This window comes from Cottoperca gobio, chromosome 7, assembly GCF_900634415.1.
Source record: "Cottoperca gobio chromosome 7, fCotGob3.1, whole genome shotgun sequence".
Classification (NCBI taxonomy): Eukaryota; Metazoa; Chordata; class Actinopteri; order Perciformes; family Bovichtidae; genus Cottoperca; species Cottoperca gobio.
Window position 1 is genome coordinate 13,366,582 of NC_041361.1, and position 23,290 is coordinate 13,389,871.

Consider the following 23,290-nt stretch of genomic DNA (forward strand, 5'->3'; position numbering starts at 1 on the left):
AACACTGACTGAATGACAAGATTGTTTTTTTCCCTCCGCTCTCATCCTGAGAGTCAGAGGCTCCAGCAGAGACGTCTTCCACCAGCCAGCTTCCATGTGGCGACATTCAGTAGTCTCCAGGACACACTGCCGCAAACATTACCGTCATCTTCTCTCCCACACCCGTGCCCTCATACAGACGATATGATAGTCAAGGGTGCTGGAAGAATGTTAAAGAAACGCTGAAGACAAAAAGGCTCCAGGCTCTTTGAACTGTCCAGAAAATGTCCAAGCTCAGCATTTCTTCACAGAAGAAAGTCCTCGCGTTCATGGCCGGTGGAACCTGGCGAGACAAACATGCAGATAAATCAAGTGTGAAGGGGAAAAGCACAAATCCTGAGAACAGAGGGCGACTTTGTCATCGCACACAGGCAGCTATTATTGCAGCTATTAATCAGACGTGTGAGGCTATTTTTAGCACAGTCAGTACGTGTGCTGAGGGGACATACTCGCATCCATTCCTCCCTCTGGGTCACTATTACAACTAGCAACAAAGACCCCTGCTTTCCAAACAAGCTTAGCCAAGGAGGCCGTGGCCTTTTATCATTTTTCTCTACAGCACGAGCTCTCCAGAGGACAAACCCCCACCCCCCAGATTACAAGACTCCCATCTATCTTTAGCTCCTCTCGATCAGCAAGGAGAGCTAAATTTAGACCGCTGTAGCCCGGAATAGAGCATGTATGCGTTTCCCAAACACAAACTACGCACAGACATATATTTCAGAATACTGACCTCGTTAGGTGTTTGCTTGAGGCATGCACTTCCATCTCGGTGCTTTTGAACTCGTTGAGCTCCTTTCGGATTGCAGCCTGTGGGAAAGAAGAAAAACAACATTAGTGCATCCCTAAGTACACCCTGAGCCATCGGGGTGCTGCATCCTCCGGACAGCAAAGTGACAGCAGGAGGAAGACGAGAAATATAATCAAGCTTAAAAAAGAAATAGTCTTAATGATCAAAAGGTCATAGAAGAATTAGGGGGAATTTTGTAATCAGACTGGCCTTACAGGTGAACTTGCTCTGGTGTTAATTCCAATTTATTAGTGGCAGGTCATTAAGGTTCACATATACAGATGTTATTTCTTCACTGTCAAATATTATTTCTTTCCACACACATACACACCTTGTCTGCTGCCGAGAGCCGAGTCCAGGGCTTGTCTGCTCTCCTGTCATAGTCCTGAGCTTTGGCCACCTCCACATAGTCACTGAAGCGGATCAGAATCTTTCTGTCTCGTAGTTCGTCTACTGTGGGCCGCTGGTTGAGCTGGAGCACACAAGAAATTGGACAAACATTTATAGAAAGCTGACAGATGTGGAAATATATGGAAAATATACAATGTTGTACCTTTCTGTTTAGCCTCTGTTTGATCTCCCTCCTCTCCTCTTGCTCTGTCTGGTCATTTCTCTCTGGGAAAGAAAACAGCCAAATTAGAAATTTACACCATCAGCACATAAACACATTAAAACATATTTCCTTCACTTCAGGGTATTATTTTATTTAAATGATTAAAAAACACATTCTTCACCCATATATGCAGTAAAATTGTAGTAAAACTATGTAAGTGATAACAAGTTTGTCATAGCCAGTCTATAGAAATGCAGTTCCTATAGTACCTTTAGCTGGGTTCACAGTGGTGAAGAAATGTGCACTCATGCATTATTCTGCTCCTGAATAATGTACACTGGGCAATCTGTGCTATCATTAATGCATCATCTTGCCCTGTGTTTTTCCATATATATATATATTTAGTTGTAAATATTAGTACACAGACAGAAATGTGAGTTTTTGAACTTACGTTTCAGGATGTTTCGACCCTCCAGCTCCTCCACATTCGGTCTCTGGCTCAGCCTCCTGCGGAGAAACACCAAAACCACGTTTTGAACCATTTCGACTTTGAACAGCCCCTCTCCTATCCTCTTTAAACCGGCTGTAGTTTCTTCACTGTGCGCGTTCTCGAGAGGAATCCCCTATGTCTCCATCTTGCATCCAAACCGCGGCTGTGCTGCTTCGGCAGAGGCGCTCCCCACATCTGGAATACTGGAGAAGCGCAATTCTCTTGTTTGAGAATCCTCCACCAAATTATTTGTCGATTTCAATATGCTGCATGTCAGGTGCAGCTGCTCTGTAGCGTTAAGTCTACACCGCCGCTGCAGCTCCGGCACTCCTCTACTATCCAACACAGAGAACTGGCGCTTTTGAAGGCGGTCGTGACAAGCTGCTGGTGCGCGACTCCCCTAGTTTCCCCGGTTACTGCATGCATAATTTGAGGAGGCGGAGCCTAACAGGCTCCTACTCACGGCATCCCCCAACCTCCTCCTGGTGTACACTGTGCTACTGGCACATTCATTTTACCCACGTTGTTGCCAAAGCTCATTTTATTTTTAGTCACGTAAAACACACTTTTTCTCTCTCTTTCTTTAGAGAAAGGAAAATAATCTTTCAAACGGGGAATAAAATACTGTAGCCTATTTTATGATCTGATACGATTCCCATCTCTTCTTTGCTATAACGACTAAGTTAACACTTCACAGATCACACTTATAGTGACATTCATTTCAAGCTGCCATGTTCGCTCATAATGAAAGCATCCAAAAGGTCTCCAAACCCAATGTTTTCCTGGAGTCCCCTCTGTGTGTGAACTATTCATACTTTGTATAAATAATAAATGTGAGCTGCACAACAGGGCTCAGCCTGACAGCATGTGGCACACCCCACACAGCACACCTCCAGAGGTGAAAAGGACAGAGAGGGCAGAATGCCGCCACACAGCGGGACTCTCTTCATCCCTTCACCCAAGATAACACTGGGCACTTTGTAGTTCTGTCCTGTAAAGGATCAAAGTTAGGTCACACCGACTGAGACCTGGACACCCACAAAGCAGGTGGTCCAATGTTTGTGTACCACTGGGTAGATGGGCACTGGAACGCTTATACAATCATTTTAGTCTTCTAAACCCTGTTAATACTATTTAAGTGGGACTTAAACCAACTCACAAACACATTTGTGTAACAACAGATGTCACCATCGAAACAGAAAATGCATCTGAACTAAACTGCATTATGTAACAAGCATTTGTCTTAGATTTGTTTTCTCTATCACAGCAGAAGAAAGAAAGCAGGCTGTACAGACACACAATCACACTCGTAGATATCTATACAGTAATGAGTACAGGCAAGCAGTCAGGTCTGTGTTAATGAATACATGTGCGACTAGACTTCCTGGAATAGCACGAGGAATAATGCAATAATTTGACTCCCCTCTGAGAAATGAGATTAAAAGTGGAGCACAAACAAAAGGTGGTCCATTTCAGCATTTAGCACATAATCGGTACGCGGGCGGGTGATTTATTTCTTCCTACTTGCTTTTTATCCTTCTCTGTGAAGTTCCCCTTTTTATTTTAAGTAGTCTTTGATCAGACACGCTTTACGCTACTCTCTTAAAATCTCATCAGGTGGGGAACAGCCCAACACGACGACTCTTTGATAAACAAACCTAGAGACAAAGTGTTTCCAGAGCTTTTACCAAATTACATTTCAAACAGATGACACAGAAAATCGCTTCCAAAGCCCCAGCGAATACAACCATCCACTGTATCATTGACCTGGCCACCGGGTTGCTAAGCAACAACACTTGGTATCCTTGAGACAATAGCGTCTTCTCGCAGAAACTCTCACTTCTCCCTAGCAACACACTAATGGGGTTTTCACGACTGCACACAGAGCTGTGTGGGCTTTACAGAGAGTCTGTGGGTCTATTTTTAGCAACAGACCATTTTCTTTGCCGGTGGGCTGAATAAATCAGAGATGGCTGCAAATATTTAACACTATTTTGGTCCCAAATTCACATGTCCTTTGTGAGCCACAAAACCTTATTACTCGGCTGCTCTCAAGTGACAGAATATATTTAGCATAACTGAGATCATCACTACAACACATGACTACACAGATGTCTCACCCGCTGCTTTCTACATTTGGGTATGACTTCATAAATGAGATTTTGGAAAGGTATCCCCAGAATACCATGATGACGCTTAAACGCCTGTTGGCATGAGGGTTTCCATTTCCTACTCAGGATGTTTTGCAACAAAATTAGTTAGAAAAGAAAATCTAACCGTCAGCCAAGGGAGGAATGAAAAATCCAAACAAAGGAATACAAATGAAAGGAGTGGGTTGCAGAGGCTTCCAGTCTGTTCTTGTACTTCAGCTGCCAACTGCACGGAGATAAAATTGGCCTTTCCCAGCTTTCTTCCTTTAAGTACAGTAGCAGGCCCCCACCTGCCCCCCCTATTATTTCTGCCGATATAACTCCCAAACAACACATTTGTGGAGAGAAGGGTGTGCATGGGGAGATGCATTATTGAACAGTGTCAGGAGCTAAGAATAGAAACAGCAGAGTGCGGCTGCAGCACAAGTGCCGGGCTGGGAGTCTCTTAAGTTAGAAAGGTCATCTATCAATAGACAATAGACAGACAAGGTGTCATTATCCACCATAATTACTGATGGCATTTTATGCTTGATCGGCAACAATGGTAACAGTAGGTCTTCATCGGGAGCGGCAGATAGGACGGGAAAAAGAGCAGATTGAATGTATGATGGGAGTCACCCGGAGAAATCCAGAGGAGTGTTTGATGGATTGTTTTGTCATTCAGTATGAAAGCCCAGGGGAAATTAGATTTCTTTCCTCCTCCTTACCATTTTGAGCTATTTTTAGCCAGGATTTCCTTCCAAAATGGTGCAGTATGCCTTTAATGAATGCATTTACTGTAGGATGAAAAATCTTTTTCTTGCATATGCTTCACTGTAAGTAAAGTAATCAAATTTAAATACCGTATTTTCCGCACTATAAGGCGCACTTAAAAGCCTTTAATTTTCTCAAAAAGCGACAGTGCGCCTTATAATCCGGAGCGCTTTACAGTATATCTCAAAAGTGAGTACACCCTTTAGATTTTTGCAAATATTCTGTTATATCCTTTCAGGGGATAACATTATCCTACTGAAACTTTGATATAACTTAAAGTAGTCAGTGTGCTGCTTGAATAACAGTATAGATTTATTGTCCTTTGAAAATTACTCAGTACACAGCTGTTAATGTCTAAACAGCTGGCAACAAAAGTGAGTACACCCCATAGTGAACATGTCCTAATTGTGCCCAATGATGTTGTTTTCCCGCCCTGGTGTCATGTGACTCGTTAGTGTTACAAGGATTCAGGTGTAAATGATAAGCAGGGCTGTTAAATTTGGTGTTTTGGGCACAATTCTCTCTGAATGCTGGACAACATGGCACCTCATGGCAAGGAACTCTCTGAGCGGCTGAAAAAAAGGATTATTGCGCTTCACAAAGATGGCCTTGGCTATAAGAAGATTGCCAACACCATGAAAATGAGTTGCAGCACAGTGGCTAAGATCATACAGCGGTTTTCCAGGACAGGTTCCACTCGGAACAGGCCTCGCCAGGGTCGACCAAAGAAGTTGAGTCCACGTGCTCAGCGTCATATCCAGAGGTTGGTTTCCAAAAATAGACGTGCGAGTGCTTCCAGCATTGCTGCAGAGGTTGCAGAAGTGGGATGTCAGCCTGTCAGTGCCCAGACCATACGCCGCACACTGCATCAAATCGGTTTGTATGGCCATCGCCCCAGACAGAAGCCCCTTCTGAAACCGATGCATAAGAAAGCCCGCAAACAGTTTGCTGAAGACAATGAATCCAAGAACATGAGTTACTGGAACCATGTCCTGTGGTCTGATGAGACCAAAATAAACCTGTTTGGGTCAGATAGTGTCCGGCGTGTGTGGCGGCACCCTGGTGAGGAGTACCAAGACAAATGTGTTTTGCCTACAGTCAAGCATGGTGGTGGCAGCATCATGGTCTGGGGCTGCATGAGTGCTGCCGGCACTGGGGAGCTGCATTTCATTGAGGGACACATGAATTCCAATATATACTGTGACATCCTGCAGCAGAGCATGATCCCCTCTCTTCGGAAACTGGGCCGTAGGGCAGTTTTCCAACATGATAATGACCCTAAACACACCTCCAAGATGACAACGGCCTTGCTGAAGAAGCTGAAGGTTAAGGTGATGGACTGGCCAAGTATGTCTCCAGACCTAAACCCAATTGAGCACATGTGGGGCATCCTCAAGAGGAAGGTGGAGGAGTGCAAGGTGTCCAACATCCGTGCGCTCCGTGATGTCGTCGTGGAGGAGTGGAAGAAGATTCCAGAAGCAACCTGTGCAGCTCTGGTGAATTCCATGCCCAGGAGGGTTAAAGCAGTGCTAGATAACAATGGTGGTCACACAAAATATTGACACTTTGGGCACAATTTAGACATGTTCACTATGGGGTGTACTCACTTTTGTTGCCAGCTGTTTAGACATTAACAGCTGTGTACTGAGTAATTTTCAAAGGACAATAAATCTATACTGTTATTCAAGCAGCACACTGACTACTTTAAGTTATATCAAAGTTTCAGTAGAATAATGTTATCCCCTGAAAGGATATAACAGAATATTTGCAAAAATCTAAAGGGTGTACTCACTTTTGAGATATACTGTATATATGGATTAATTCTGGTTGTGGTTACTGATCACGAAGCGATTTTGTGTGGTACACGGCGCTCTGTCAAAATGTTTTAGTACGACTTTGGTAAACTACAAAGCCACACCGCTTGCAGCATTACGGCTACCGTAGTCCGCGTCGCGGAGTAATACATACTGTGCTTCACCATAATATTACAGTGTGTGTGTATAAGGACCCCAAAATGGCACCTGTCAAGAGACACGCTTACGACGCGGACTTCAAACTCAAGGCTATCAGTCACGCAGTAGAACATGGGAATAGAGCAGCTGCGAGAGAATTCAACATTAATGAATCAATGGTACGGAAGTGGAGGAAGCAAGAAGATGAACTGCGCCAAGTAAAGAAGACCATTTGGCGGTATCAGACTGTTTTTTTTACGTGTTACAACTGAACAAGGTTGGGAGTTATTGTGAATATGCTCATTAACGTTTGAACAATGTTGAGAGTTATTGTGAACACGTTTAATAAAGTTTGACTGACTGACTTATCTGACTGTTTTGTTTCGCTTAATGCGCCTTATAGTCCGGTGCGCTTTATATATGAAAAAAGATCGAAAATGGACCATTCATTGACAGTGCGCCTTATAATCCAGTGCGCTCTATAGTGCGGAAAATACGGTAGGTTTTTTTTTTAGAGCCTCGTGCTTTATAGATAATAACTCAAGACAAAGCTGAAAACTTGAACATCTGCCAGAAGCCTTTTACACGCGCATACATTAAACACAAGGACCTGGAGCAAAGGCTGAGCGACGTCCACATGCAGCACACAAATAAAGCTGCTACAAGAATCCTTGTTGATCACCCCAAAATCTATTTATTCTTTATTATTCGGCAATTAAAACTGTTTTAAATCAAGACGATGGGTTCACGATCAATTGAACCCGCTGCTGTGTAGAACGAGCTCTTTATGTAACGTAAGCGTTTTGTCTCACTGCTGTGCTACAAGTGGAACCTCTGTCTTGAAAGCACGGACCCTGCTGGCTCTTATGCAAGCCACAGTCATGCTCCATCCTCACATTTTGTATAAGCTGTTTGCTTGTGAACTCCTATTCATTTCACAAATAACAAAATGTGTCCTTGCAGTGAATCTAAGAATAGATCAGGGAGCCAGTATTCTTAGTTGTCTCACAGACAGAACGATACACCTTGTTTTCTAGAAAGTGTGGGTGGCACTGCAACTGCCTGGTTGCGAGTTATTGCACAGCAGGTTATGTAACACCGTGGTGTGGCCCTGTCTGATACGCAGGTGTTAAAGAACCTGGGTCTTGTGACACGTTCACTCACGAGACTGCTGCTGTCAGTCTTTGCACATTAAGTTTCTCAGTTGTTTTATTAATTAATGTCCGAGCAGGGGAGCACAGATACAAACATCAGCGTACGTCTCGCTCAGGGAGATTTCCTGGAAGCAGCGCCTAAAAGCTGATGCTTTTGAAAGCATCCAGGAATTTACTTAACACATGTGTACTCCTTGCACCAACGGACTTCTGGGACTCTACACCATTTGGCCGCTTCACTGGTTTGAATAGATGTATCATTTCTGAACTTCGGGAATATTGTCAGTTTTAAAAGATGGAGCGCTCTTTTAGAATATAATAGAGAAGCTTCCCAGCAGGAGGATTGGCGCAGAGTAAAAAGCATTACACCATCAGAGCAGCTGCAGATTACATAACATAAATCAAGTCTGTGCAAAACAATCAGATAATCCCTGTAAATCAGATATTTTATCCCAACTCCTCCTACTAGTGGGTGTTATGTAACTGAAGCAATCAAGCATACAGGTTTACCCTGCAAAGCATTGCCCAGATCTGTCGTGGGCTTGCATTGTTGCATCATGACAAACATGGACATCAATAACTAACTGCAGAGTAATATTAAGGGCTATTTAAGCAATGACAAAGAGATATGTTGTTACTGATATCATTAAACCATTTCAGATTTACAACACTAATACTCAATGTAGAGAAAGTTTCATTTCTTACTTGGCAAGTTTCATCTCAATCTGCTGGCGGATCTCCTGGCGCTCCTGGTCGCTCCTGACTGGGAAGATATTCCTGTCTTCCAGCTCCTGCTTGCTCGGCCTGTTTCGTAGTTTGACAGCAAGTAACTCCTTCCTTAGCCTGCGAGGAAGTGTGCCTGCAACCATGCATACACACATTAACACTATATGTATATTAACTTAACTATATGGAAAAACATACTGTAAATGAATTAAGCCTTCCAATCCGTCATCTCAAAAATGCCCATGATGAGCACTTTTGCTCTGTACTGCAGCAAATTGGAATTGAAAAGAAACAATGACTATTACTGTACGACTCGTTGCCCCTTTTATATGTAACAGCTAATGCTGCATTACCCAATGTCCAAACAATTTGCAAATTACACATATGTTTAGGGATATTTAAGCACAATATCAACTGAAATAATCAGGACCAGGAGGCATTATGGGGGCTCCTTTTTTTGTAGAGCGGCCAAAGAAGTTGTTATCTTATCTGTCTGCTGTTTGGTGCAGAGCAGGTAGAGTACAGTGTGATGTATCCTGCCTGCTGTGGTTAGAAACAACACTGATGGGAGCAGTGAGAAATGAACCAAAACAATACAGTTCCTTAAAAACCAAAATAATTAGCTGAAGGACACTAAAATATTGAGTCATATCACCCATTGTTGTTATAAAAACATTGATTAAATTGTGCAATTCCCAAACAAATTAGAGTTTTAATAAAATTCTACAAACTGATTGACGCCACAGGTGGGGGACCAGGTCGTTTTTGGGATTGTGCTGTAAAACAATGACGAGGCTATTCTCCCAGTATAGATGTGAGCACTGAGCGTAAGTCAACACTAACCTCATAGTCATTGTTTCATTAAATCCAAGTGCAGAGCCAAAACAAAAACAAAAAAATGTGTGAATTTGTAAATGCTTTTCGGACTGTGTTGTAAATCAAACTTTTAAGCTCTTCAACCCACCAGAGATGACCGAGTCATTCCAGCCTTCCAAGTCGTTGGGGAGGCCTGAGGTGTTGGAGAAGCACTGGTCCAGCCGCATGTTCTCCTTATTCTCCTCCGCCTCCTTCTTGGGCCAGTCGGACCCTCCACCTCCCACACAGATGCCCCCAAAAGATAATGTGTGTTGGTTCTCAGAGCTGCAGGAGCGAGAGAGCCGTCCGTCTGAACACCACAGCCTCGGGGGTGAGGCCTGCTCACACCCTTCATGGACACTGAGGAGGGAACATATAGGATTAATGTGGAAGGCAGTCGGAGGATAATGTCTGGAATTTAAATATAGAATATTTTAAAGGTGTCATTCCACAAAGCAAGACTAAAGGAATAATTCCCCAAATGATCATTTATACATCAACTACTCACCCTGTGTTGCCTTGAATACTTGAAGGAAACTTAGTTTTTCTCGGAAGCCTCCGCGATGAAGGAAGAAAAAACAGAGAACATTTTTGATGAATTGAAGTAAATGGGGGGGGGGGGGGGGGGGGGGTGCGTTCAACAACAGCAAAATGATATACATATATATATATATATTTCATTGATTCTCTGTTCACCGTGGAGGCATGTGAGACAAAAACAAAGGTCTCTCCATGAATTCAAGGTAACACGGGAAGAGTAATGGATATACAAAGGATACTTTTGGGGGTGAATTAATCTTTAATCTATTCAGGGGAACATTTTAACAAATTTGAGATTTGTTAGCAAATTACATTATAGTCAACAAATCTATCGAAGACAGCACATTAGCTTAAACAGCAGTAAGACTGAACAAAGCAACACATTTGTTTTTCACAGTCCCAGTATGTCTGAGTGAGATAAACATATGTATGTGGTGAACCTGAGTGCTCACCTGTCCTGTCTGTTCTTGGAAGCGAATGCTCTCTGCAGTTCCTCCATAATGCAGCTAGGGGGCATAGGAGGGTGCATCATATTGCCTAAATGTGGGGACCCTGAGGTGTTGGCCAGGTGCCCTCGTAGCGGCAGGGTCATTGAAACCATGCTTTCTGTGGCCCTGGGTGGAGGCTCTTTGGGGAGGTAGGAGTTGGGCAGATGAGTGGGGAGCGACACAGGGCCTGAATCTGAAAGGGAAAGATGAGCAGATGTACACGGGAGGTTAATTAACATAATCTCTCTCTTTTTTCTTTCATTTTCTCTTATTCTCATATTCATCCCATGGGGCGCTGGAGTTTATCTCACTGATACTGAGCTGAAGTTTTGGAAACACATTTTTTATTTATGGGAATATAGACGCCCCAGTACACTTGACTCACACATCTTTAATATGAGAGGAACATTTTACATCTGGAGTTTTGTCTAGTCGGGATTCACAAAGGAGTCTACATGAACCTGAGTTACTTCAACTTTCAAACAAGATAACTGTAGCAACATGATGATTTGTCAAACTCCACAGTTGGTAACGTGTCGAGTCACCCTGACCCTCCAGAGTAGCTTTAATGCATCAAGCCTCTGGAGCTCCATTCTTACAAAAGATATTCCCTCATATAGATTTTCAACAGTGGTGAGAAGTTACTAAGAACATTTACTCCAGTACTTTGCTGAAGTATACTTGTGAGTTATTGGTTAAAGCGCCTGGAGTAAACGGGAGATCTCCCCAAATATCTTCTTCAACAATTTCCCTCAGGATAATTAAAACTTATCTTTTTTTTTAGCTATTTCCATTTTATGCCAATAGAAACATTTCAGGAAACGATTGTACTTTTTACTCCACTACATTTATTAACCAGCTGTCGTTACTAGTTACTTACTCAGATTAAGATTTGACATAAAAAAATAAAAATAGTTATATGTAGCTCCATAGTAACCAAAGTAAATATCGGACATATTTTTCATAAGCCACAAATCTTCTGAACATTCTGACACTAAAACAGCATTTTCAGACAGAAAACATCAAATTAGTTGGAGACCAATCTGTGATCGTGCACCACAGAGCGTTAATGGAATTCAAACTGTCACAATGTTGAGCTAACATCAATGTTTGCCAACATCATGATGCTAACTATATTTGATAGCCGCGGAAATATCTAATGTTAGCTAAATAAAATTTAAATAAATTAGACCCCGTCCACTCAGGACACCATAAGTGTTTATCATGTGACACTACTGGCGCCGCTTGTAATGCGTCGTCTTTAGTGATAGAGCAACTTTGATTATTATTCCAAAGTCTAATAAATGTGTACAAAAATGTGTGTAGTAAAACTTAGTTTTTTCCTCCCATTAATCATCTACACCCCTCATCTTACCAAGCCCCAGGTTGGGAACCGCTGGGCTAAACTACCCGGTAACAGTAAAATGCTGCTCACACATTGGTGCATCAGTATCAGTCACAGTACTACTGAAAGATTACTTTTACTTTTGATACTTTAAGTATATTTCGCTCATAATGCTTAAAGTATGATTGTGAGTGCAGCACATGTACTTGTAATGGAGTATTTTGTTACATCGTGGTAGCACTCACCATCTCCAATGCTCAGCGGGGGCAAAGGTTTTGGAGGTACTTGTGGCGGGGACGTTCCTGAAATAATGTCTTCCTCTGGTCTTTCCTCCGACTGCTCGCCCGCGTCCTGCAGCCCCTCAGGTAAATCCCCGTCAGGGTGCACCTCCTCGCCTCCGTCCTCCTCTGGTAGTAGTACATTCTCCTCCACCCGGTCACAGTCCTGAGGAGGGGCAGCTGCTGGAGTACATTAAAGAAGAAAAAAAGCATTTCAATTTACGTTAAATTGGTTTTGCAGTAGCATTTTGCCAATCTGCATGAGTTATGATAATCACATTTCCCTACAATTTACAACTCCAGATTGTAGTGTATTGTACTGGTTTTGTAAATATTTATATACTGTAGTTGACCTCTTGTGGCAGCTGAGAGAGAGAACTCATTGAATTGTCTTTGCTGCCCTCTAGAGGTACATGTGTAGAGAATTGGCACACACACACACACACACACACACACACACACACACACACACACACACACACACACACGTTTCAGCTTCATCAAGTAATTGCTTTGTGGATTACATAAAAATGTAAAAGGTACACAAATCATTCAACCTTTTACTCATGATTCGTACATACAGCCCTACTTAAATTAGGTCATAACGTCAACAACTTGTAAAAAAACTGTAAAAAATCTCTCACATTGATTGTAAAGTTTCTCTTTGTCTTTTCTTCAATGTCCCCCTCATCTGTTGCTCTTGCAGCATTATAATGTCCATTGATTAGTTGACTCTGAGTAGAGCGAGGGTTTGTCCTACCTGGTGGGGGAAGATCCTCCTCAGGACAGAGGTATTCCACACTGCTGCCTGTGAGGTTTGAAGTCAAAGACCCCCCGAATCCTCCAACCAGGACTGCACCGTCTGAGCAGCAGCCCTGGGTGGGGGAGTTTGCACCGTGGCATAGAAGATTGCTGGATAATGCTACATCTGTGAGAGGAGAAGAGAGAAGTATGTCAAGATTGTGGATAAATAAAACTTTGTGACATTCATATGAATTATCTCCAGTAATAGAAATGATTTTCTAGTACTGATGCTGCACCTCCTGTTGCTTAATCTCTTCTGTCTTCTGACACTATTTTACTGCCTTGATGTGAGTACTGCCTGTTAAATTTACGAGATGGTATGAGATAAAAGCGAAAATACACTTTTCTTATAAATAGATATAACGTATAATGTGAATAGAAATCAATATTTTCTTTACAGAAATGAACATATTGTGAAAATGAGCCCATGGAGAGGAAGGTTCATGTACTCTTTATGTCACCTTGATTTAATAGCACTCTCCATTACAGTAAGAGCATCACATTTAGCCATGTGTTCAGCAAATATAATGCTGGACATATTTAGAAACCGGCTATGTACCTGCTTTTAAAGCAAGCACTCAAGGTGACTCATTGTGTCATAACGATCTGATCGAATCGTGTTATCATTTTACAAAATTCGGTTGTCCAAATGTAATGCTTGGAAGAGAACTGTAATTTGAGATCAGCCTGAGCTTGTGTCTCTTGTGTGTTACCATTATATCCGAGCCACAGAGCTAAGCATATGATTTACTGAAAAAATAAATACCAGGCGACATTTTTAAAACCCAGAAGGTCGTTTAACAAAGCTTACTGCTGCTCTGAAGGTGTTTCCAGAATATCAAAGACTCCTCCAACCATCTGGATGAAAGAATATTCAGTTTGATGCACAATGCAACAGTTGTGACTCTGATCCGAACAAAGAGCTGGAAATGTGTACAACGGAAACCAACCTTAAAGCATTTAATGCTTTTTCTTACTAGAATATTATCAAAATAACGTGTTTTTTCTTGTGTTGTACAAAATAAACTATGTGGTTTCTGACTTTCTGGCCTGGAAACAATCGTAACTTGAGAAACAGGTTAAGAACATTTTGTATTGTTTGGAAGAATATTATATTTTATTATTATTATTATACAATGTTTTTTTCATCCAGATTTTTTAGGGGGTTCTGGAAATCAGAACAGAAGTAAGAGGAAAAGATTCTTCTGTTTTTTTCCGCTTATTATTATTTTCTGATTGGATGTTTAGCTCTGTGACTCAAATGTAATGCGAGGCACACACTTGGACTGTGTCTGATGCAACACAACACAGAAATTTAGTTCATTGCAATGACATCTAATTGGATCATGATTTTGTATAGATGTTCCTTATTGTGCTACATTTTGATACTGGCAAAACATTATTGGGTTCTTGTGCTCAGCCAGCAACGACTGTTTGATTGTTTCATCTTTTTTTAAATACTGCACATCTCAGCAGCTTCAACCAAGTAAAAATGTATAAAACTCTTCTCTTACATCATAATAAATGTTGGAGGACTGACTTAATTCAAACAATTGGAGCATGATTGGCCACATATTTCCATCCGCACCCTGTCATTATCTCTCCCTAACCTCCATCATTAGAGGAGATGAGGAGTAATGTGCATTTGAATGTGTGTGGGTGAATCAGGAAATCTACATCCACCCTCTACCATCACTTCCCCCATCCAGCACTGTACCTGTGGAACTCTGCTTTAGCTTCTCATTTTTCTTTTTCCTCCACTTCCAGGGCTTGAAGATGCGCCCCAGGGTGGCCAGCTTGCTGTTACGTCGGATGGGTGGAGTGTGGACACCGCTCACCAGGCAACCGGTCCTCAGCACCCTCTGCTGGTCCACCAACTCTACTACAGGGACAGTTGGAGAAGAAGCCCAGAGAAGAGTTGTTGCAGGAGGATGAAATGGGGTAAGGAAAGAGTGGGGGTTGGTTTGTAGGGGAGAAGGATCAAAAGCAGGGGTAAAGGGGAGGTGGGGATACAAAGGAGGAAGAAAAAAATCACCAAAGGGGCAAAAGTAAAAGTGAGAGGAGACAGGGAGAGAGACCAGAGCACAATTAGTATGCTCACCTTACTGAATAAACCATGATGGACTCCAAGTGCTGTGAACAGATTGAATTAGAAAGACTAATTTGATCAAGGCACACTCCCTCACGGCTGTTATTTCCCTGTGAATCCCCTCCCTCAGAGCCATACGTCACATGTAAAAATAAATATCCAAATTTGGAGGGAACATAGGAGCTCATAGACACAGACAGCCTCATAACGCTACAAAAGATGCATTTCCCCGGAGACCAACAGGTGTGCCAGACTCTCTGCTTTCCCAGAAACGGCATTAGACTCGGCCGGTAAAACAAGGATGATTGTTTTATTGTGACGACCTTCTTTTTTTCTAATACACTGCTCGTCTGCTACATGTGTATGTTCTCTGTCCGAGCTCTCACAGGACAGGTCTCCCAAATGATCAGTGTTCTGCGGAGGTACAAACATCTCTGCAATATGTGTCATAATGCAACAAAACAAGCAGAAAACACGAGTAGCATGCAGTGTACTTGTATCATTTCATCCCACAAAGGCCATGATGATGTGGTTGTGTTCATGTCGACTATATTGTTAAATAAATAGCAAATTAAAAGCTCACAGGTGGCAGTAACCAAACGTACTGTAAACATCAGAAAATAAGTGAGCTGATTTTGCAAATGAAAATGATACAAACAAACATAAAAAGACACAAAAAAAGTCTAAATACCTATAAAAAAACTACATCTATGTACAGTTTCATATACAAACTATGTTTTAGATAAAAGGAATGAAAGCAAATGAAAGTACCGGTATGCAGCGATCTATGACGAGTGCAGTCCATGATGTTAATTAATCTATAATATAAATGTGCTGTCCCCATCTACTGTGCTGCCATCCTTGCACAGAGAGCTCTTTTCTCTCTCCAAAGGCAACGTCTATTTGAATGAATGACGGCTATGACTCATATCAGGCAAAGTGTTGGCCTACAGATCCATGTGCGAACATTGCTGCTGAGTTGTAATCACTAAGAGAGCCAAGAAAGAGGAAATGCACAATATATTCCATGTATTTAAGAGCTATGTGCGTCATTGTGACAAAAATGCCTTCAGGAGGCTGATATCTTTGTTCAAAAATTCAGTTGAGGAGTAGGCAAGGATTTGTGATGGGGGAGGTTGGGGAGAGGAAGGGGTTGGGGAGGGGGGTGCAGAGTGGCTCAGGGTGTGATGTGGAGTACAGTGATGGAGGAGGGAGGATACAGCTGACTCCTTTTCACGCTTTTTTTTTTTTGCGGCCCCTTGCTACTGCCCTGAAGCACATGGGTAGGGTGTAGAGAGAGGATGGTGGTGGTGCTTGGGGGAGGATGAAAGAGTAGAAGAGGAGAAACAAGGAGAGGAGAACCGTTAAGAGTAGAGGAAAGGAGAGAGGAGACAGGGGCAAGGGAGGAAAGGAAAGCTCTTGGCAGGAAAGAAAGAAGAAAGAAGAACCAAGAAAGAAGTAGAGATGAGATGAGAAGGAAAAGGCAGTGGCAAGAGGAACAGGGAGGGAGAAACAAGCAGATGAGAGGAAAGGAGAAACTAACAGCAAGACAGAAAACAGAGGGAGACGTAAAGGAGGATAGATGAGATGAAAGGTAATCATTTCCAGTTTGACGTTTGACCCCAAAAGTTTCTTAAAGGGGTCAGTCGATCATGCACACCCTCTCTAACTGTGTCATCATCACCGCTGTCACACAAGCGGCGTGGCAGACGTGGCGCCGCACGCAGAATCCAGGTCAAGCTCAAAGGAAACGCACCCAGTCGCGCAGAGAGGGGAAAAAAAGCTTAAGAGAAGGAGAGGGGGAGCAGGAGGGGTAAAGGCGTTGTGTCTGTGTGAGAGAGTGTGTGTGTGTGTGTGTGTGTGTGTGTGTGTGTGTGTGTGTGTGTGTGTGTGTGTGTGTGGAGAGAGAGATGAGAAGGGGAGAGTAGAGGAGGTGGGGTCAGGCTGCTGTTGCCATGGCGACCACATCCACATCCAGATGCTGCCGCAGCAGTGGGAGCCAGCGGGTGGAGCGAGTCAGTCAGTAGCTTAGAGGAGAGGAGGAGGAGAGCAGAGGAGCCCCCTACACAGTCACTGTCTGCCACATCCAAAGCCAGTGGCAACAGTGCATTGTGGGTAGGGGGTGAAGCCACATGGAGGACGAGATCTGTCTGCGTTTTTTGAAAGACAGAGGGAAGGAGATTGGGAGGGGGAAGGAGGAGAGAAAGGGGGGATTCCTGGGAGAAGCGGCGAGAAGGAGGGATGGGAGGGGGCTGTTGCTATACGGAAGAGCTTGCAGGAGAATCTGGGCTCGTCCAATCACGGAGCAGCTATTTATAATGCATATCAAGTAACCCTTCATTTTTCATAGAAGGGGTGGTTGTTCAGAGAAAATGACAGGAGCATAGGAATTAGGTGAAAACACATGCACAAGGAGATTTATTTTATCCGCCGGATGAGGATGTATCGAAATGTGTGTAAAATAAGCTTGAATGAACTACATGCCCCATGTGGCGATTCTAATTAATATGCTAATGCAAATAGGATTTATTAAATCCATGTGTCATACTGATGCAGTAGACCAATAGCCGTTTGCTCTAAGCACATAGTCCTCTCCAACTTAAGTCTGCACATACTTTAATTCCAATGAGGTGGTGTCGTCACAGCTTTACACGAGTTAAAAGATTAAATTCCCAATAGAAAACCTAATACAATTCATAAACCACCTCGGGAGTGCAGGCAAATATAAACTTTGAATGCTACTCTCTATGGGGCATTAGTGCAGTGTGAACTCTAAAATGATTTAAGAGTGGAATAAAGTAAGCAATATGATAATGTGACTTGGCAAGAAAACTACATCAGAGCGTGTCACCAGGGACCACACCCCACTTAACCAGCTCGTCAGCACATTCAGGAGCATAAGATCTCCCCCCACATGTACACAATGAGCACATCCCCTTGCCCAAGTGCCTAGGGTGAGCAAACCAACAGGAACATAAACTGTAGGAAGTCTAAAAGCATGCGGAAGTTCCTCAAACTTGCATTCTCCCTAATATCCATCGGTTACAAAAACAAATTGTATAGAAGTCTATGAGAAAATGACTCTACTTCTTACTTGATTTATTTACCTCAGTAAACACTCTCCTGATGAGTTTATGGTCTTAATTGCTTTTTTAAGTCTTCTTCAATACAGCATGATCATTTTGTAAATGATGATAATATTTAGAGTAAAATAGACAATAAAACAAGGCACGCTTCAGGGCGTGGCTAACAGAGTCGCTAACATGGTTTGGGTGTTGTCTGTGTTTTCCTCGTAGAACTTTCACCCTTTCTACAATGTGTACAATTTTCAGTTCATGTAAGTCACTTGCAACATTTTGGTGACGTAAAAATGTCTTGTTCAGCGTGCGGTACCGCCCTCTTGTGTCGCTTCTGATTACAAACAAAACAAGATGGCAACGGCCAAAACGAGGTTTCAAATCCATAATCCACAAACCAATCGATAACATCACGGTAACTGCGTCCACTTCTTAAATACAGTCGATCTCTAAAAGTGAAAGGTGAGTTTTAAAGGGAGTGCTTTGTCAATGAATAAGTGTCAAACACACTGTGTTCCTGCTCTGTTGTGACACTGACAACGACAAAGGCAAAGAATGTGAGTGAGCAATGAATACAAGTCTAGATATCTGTATGTGACCTTTTCAGATTTTACAATGAAAGCGATTCACACTGAGGGATAATACCAGTGACATAGATTTCAGCAGGGAGGTTGAATGAGGCAAAGCCTTGCTTTACAAAATCACCTGATAGACGGATCTAATGAAGTGTTTACCTTTTAGTGTTAGTGTTTACTAAAGCTCTCTCTATAGTATTAAAACACAAATCAGACTAAAACTGCACTCCAGTACTCTTGCACTCTCAAATGATGTCAAAAATGTTTGCATCATTAGACTGCATTACAAGTCCATTGAACATTGAAGTATGTATCATCTTATTTTACAAGCACATGTTTAAACCTTTCAAACACAATCAGCACTCAGATCTCTGGAATAGCAAAGCTGAAAAGGCCTTGGAGGATTGTCAAGTGAGTCAGAAAATACTATTTTACTACTATAACATAATACACAATACTATTTATTGCTTGAAACGACTAAAAAACGTCTTGTATAGTAAAGTTCAACTTAGGCAATCTGTTCAATTAATTATAGTTTCATTTTGTAGCCATTTTAGCAGCATGGCTCTGCAAGGAGTGCAGGTCTGTCAGTTTATCTATCTTCATGTTGACCTCAGGATGAACTGTAATAACCTTGGTGATCCCCTCGCTTTACTTCCAGCGCCTTCATCAGGTCAACGTTGTAATAAGTTACTACCTGACATTCCCATCAGCCTCAGCTGTACTTTATATTCAGGGCTGATTCACAAGTGTTTGCATGCTAATATATACTTAAATGATAATGGTAAACATTACACCTGCAAAACATTAGCATGTTAGCATTGTGAGCATGTTGCCATGTAGCGTTCGCATGTTGCTCACAGCACGGCTGTGTGTAAGTTCAGCCTCACACAGCCTCTAGCGTGGCTGTAGATGGTTGTTACTATGTTCTACCTGCTACAGGCACCTCTGGACCAAACCTGTGGCTAATAACAAAAATAATAAATCTCACTGTGCAACATTTCCTGCCAAACCCTGTGGGGGGCTTCAGTGGTCTCATCGCAGCTCTAAATAACATCAGATTGACCCTTGACTCTAAGCTCCACAGTGCATCGTATCCACCCTGCTCTTTCCACCCAGGATACTGACAATGAGCCCTTGAATGGACCACCTCCTCACCCGCTGCCACGTCAGCTAACCTCCTCACTTTACCCCCCTGGCTTTACAACTGTGCTGCCATCTGTCTGTAGTCCCGCTGCCTCGGGGACCCATGCACAGTCAGGGCACACAGCTAACAACTCGCAGGGAGAGAGTGAAGAACAGAAGGGCTGAAGCAACGACAAATGAAAAGAGTGTGAATGAGAGACAAAGGCGGAGATCAAGTGTAGAATGATTTATTAAAGGAGAAGTAGAGAGAATATTGAACACCTTCACAAAATGACTCTATTGTGCCTCTAAAAAGAGCAAAGTCTACTCAGCATTTCATTAACAACATCTGAATGCCTTGTCTCAGGAAGCTTTCTGTCTTCTATGAGATTTGTTTTGTCACAGCTCATATATTTTCCTTTTTATATTTGCATTTCCAATCACCACTATTTAAACTGTTTTTTAACAATACATAAATAAATACTAATGAGTACAAGATGTTTCATCTGTCCAGGACAGTTTTATTATAAAGTGCATTGTGGACAGTTCCCCGACCGTAGATTCATTAGGCAGAGGACCACATTCACCATTGAGTACGCAAAAAGGTCATATCCTTGTTTTTTCAATTTTTTTAATGTTTGTTCATTTCCATTTTTCATACAACAATGTACTTCATTATGCAGGAAAATAATAGTCCTTTGAAAGCCCAATCTAAAGTACAACATTCTCCTTTTAAAACCTACTCTAAATGAAATGATTTACATTGAAGCTACGGTGGGTAATGTCATTTACAATTGAAATGTTTTTGTTATATTTGAAATACTCTTTACATCCCGACAGCAATGAATAAATCAAATGATCTGACAAAATAAAAGTCTGGTATCTGTCGCAGGACTGTAACACGTCCACACGCTGCCAGCTTGATTGCTGTGAGTACTAACAATAGCCGTTTTTGTTTGCGTTCATTATAATATGTTTATGTTCATAATGCTAATTTTAGGGGAGTTGCATTGGAAGGGGGCCTGAAGAGACAGGTTTTCATTGTTGCCAACTAGCCGACTTTCTGGCTAGATTTAGAAACTTCTGGAGCTGGTGCTGCTAGCTACTCTCATTGGGAAAGAGTTGGCAACATTGGGCGGTGTTTTTCGGTTGAATAATTACAAAAAATCGAGTTTACTTTTCCTGGCTTCTCCAATGTTACTCAGTTTTAAAGAAAGAAAACACATTGTGTCATGTATTTTACATACTGTAACTGGTTTGGGAATGAAACTCATTTCTTGGAAAACAGGGAACCTCAGTGTACGGCTACATGAGTCCGCAAAGGTCAAGCCTCCAGATCATCAAAGTGATTACAGCCCAAGTGTGAAACTCCAGCATGTGGGCTTCTGGCATTAAGAGAGTGAAATGATGTCAGTGAAGCCAGCAACCAATAGGAAATGCCCGAGGCCCTTGTTTGTTACCATATGGTTGTGTTGAGAATGAGGACTAGTGGGTGGATTGTGTGTAAGCCTTTGCTGCATCAACAAGGACAACTAAGAATCTAGTTCATTCTCAGTTTCACTCGTCAGTTTTCACAACAGAATTTTGTTCAGTTAACAGCGAGTGCATATTAATATCTGTGCAAAGCTATTTAAGGGACACTGATTTTATGCATCAACGATAGTTTACTCGTCATAGAAGTACAGTAGCAGTACTGAGCCTGTGTACTGTATAATGTCTTCTGTAGCTTTGTGTGTTAAAAATGACTCCTAGTGATGTCATCGGGGCTACGTGTGTTCAACTTGGAGACTTCAATTTTTTTAACCGAAAGCCTTTGTTACAAACTGGGGGCATGGCGTTGGAAAGTGTTTTTGGAGCTTGACTCATACTCGGGGATGTCTCACCCTGACTGGCAGTACATTATGCTGGAACTTCAAAGCTCAATCTCAAGTATCTCAAATATTGATGGAATTGTAAAATGTTCATGAATAATAATTTTGTTAATTCAAAGCCCCCTAAGCTCGGTTTTAAATCTTAAGTACTTTTCTTTAACAATATTATCTATAACTATATTTGTGACTAAATAAGCAACAAGTTAACGGTCACAAAGTCATCTGCTTCATCAGCTCTGTGTAGGGAAACAACACACCTACCAAAGCTATGGGACACTTTACCTGCAGACATTAGGGAGGCAAGCTCTCGCAGTATCTTCAAAAGTAAACTAAAAACATATCTTTTTACTTAAGCCTTTTAATAGTGATATTTTATATCTCTTTACTTTTGCCTTTTAATGGTGAATTATTACTGGTTTAACATTGAATGTGTAAAGGTAACTAGGATACATTTTCAGAGTGTGTATTTTTGAAAAACTTGAGATCACATAGACTGTTTTACCACGGGGAACAAGAGGAAGTTTCTCTGATAAATGTGTTTACATGTTCTTTACACAATTAGTGGAAAAATGAAAGATTAAAGAATATATTGGAGAAAAACTGGCTTTAACCGCTTTAACATAAAACTTAATAAACAGGGGTTTGTTTATGAAGCAGGCTTTAACCAAGATTTTGCCAAAAGAATCTGGACTCACGGAGATGTCTGTGTTTTATACGTTAAAAGGTCAATAAAGAGGTTGACACTGTAAACGTAAATACAAAGACTACCAGGAATGGGTAGCAAAGGGAGTAAACCAGTTGAAGGGCCACAGGGACCCATTGTTGATCTCATGCTTTCAAAATATGGCCCTGATAGTTTAAAACATTTACAAGAAGGGTGTGATGAATGTGGTTTTCCGACGGGAGGGTCGTTAAGTACTGCACAGATAGGGAAACTAGGCACAATACTCCAATGTTATTTTAGACTATTTTAATTCTGGTTATGTTAATTCTGCTATTTTTATAATGGTACTTCAGACTCAACATCAACATCAATACTGTGATTATTGTACTGTAAATGCTCTTATTCTGTCCTTGTACTAATTGTAATGTTTTTGCTGTGAAGCACTTTGGGCTGCAATTCTTGTATGAAAGGTGCTATACAAATAAAGCTTATTATTATTATTATTATTATTATTATTATTATTATTATTATTATTATTATTATTATTATTATTATTATTATTATTATTATTACTGTCTTCAAGTCTTATTGGTGCACGGCAGTACGCAATAATGTGCCTCGCCCAGACACTCACAACAACACACATACAGAAATCTCAAGTGAAATAACCAAAACTGTTCTACTTTATTTTTTTCTTTTTCTTTTAAGTTTTGTTTGCTGGGTTATAAAACAATATTTTAGTTTAATATAAAATTAACAGAAATAATATTGAATAAAAACAAGTTTAAGAATTGTTCAGCACTGGTGAAGGTTTACGCTCTTCAAATGTTTATAAATGGTTCCTGGCCTTGGCAATAATTGACCCTTAATGTTGAAAATGAGTACCGCTGCTTACACAGAACTACTTAAAATGTGGATGACTTACACACATGACACGTTTAAACACAGACACGCCTCTGCATCTCAACCCAA

The 23,290-nt window shown here is 41.6% G+C and overlaps 1 protein-coding gene across 3 annotated transcripts in view; it reads right to left on the reverse strand.

Annotated features, from left to right (window-relative positions):
* Positions 1–37: 37 nt before the first annotated feature.
* Positions 38–23,290, reverse strand: part of phactr3a (phosphatase and actin regulator 3a) — a 34,684-nt gene continuing 11,431 nt past the window's right edge. The window contains exons 2-13 of one of the 3 annotated variants that reach the window (XM_029436382.1): positions 14,635–14,799; positions 12,874–13,041; positions 12,081–12,296; positions 10,455–10,683; positions 9,971–10,018; positions 9,572–9,822; positions 8,587–8,740; positions 1,834–1,889; positions 1,383–1,444; positions 1,161–1,301; positions 773–849; positions 38–322 (exon numbers count right to left, since the gene is read on the reverse strand). In XM_029436382.1, the coding sequence (XP_029292242.1) occupies positions 307–322; positions 773–849; positions 1,161–1,301; positions 1,383–1,444; positions 1,834–1,889; positions 8,587–8,740; positions 9,572–9,822; positions 9,971–10,018; positions 10,455–10,683; positions 12,081–12,296; positions 12,874–13,041; positions 14,635–14,799 (1,583 nt within the window). In that variant the 3' untranslated portion in view covers positions 38–306. Of the gene's footprint in view, positions 323–772; positions 850–1,160; positions 1,445–1,833; positions 1,890–8,586; positions 8,741–9,571; positions 9,823–9,970; positions 10,019–10,454; positions 10,684–12,080; positions 12,297–12,873; positions 13,042–14,634; positions 14,800–23,290 lie in introns of all 3 variants that reach the window. The other 2 variants (XM_029436381.1, XM_029436380.1) reach the window with 2 other exon arrangements.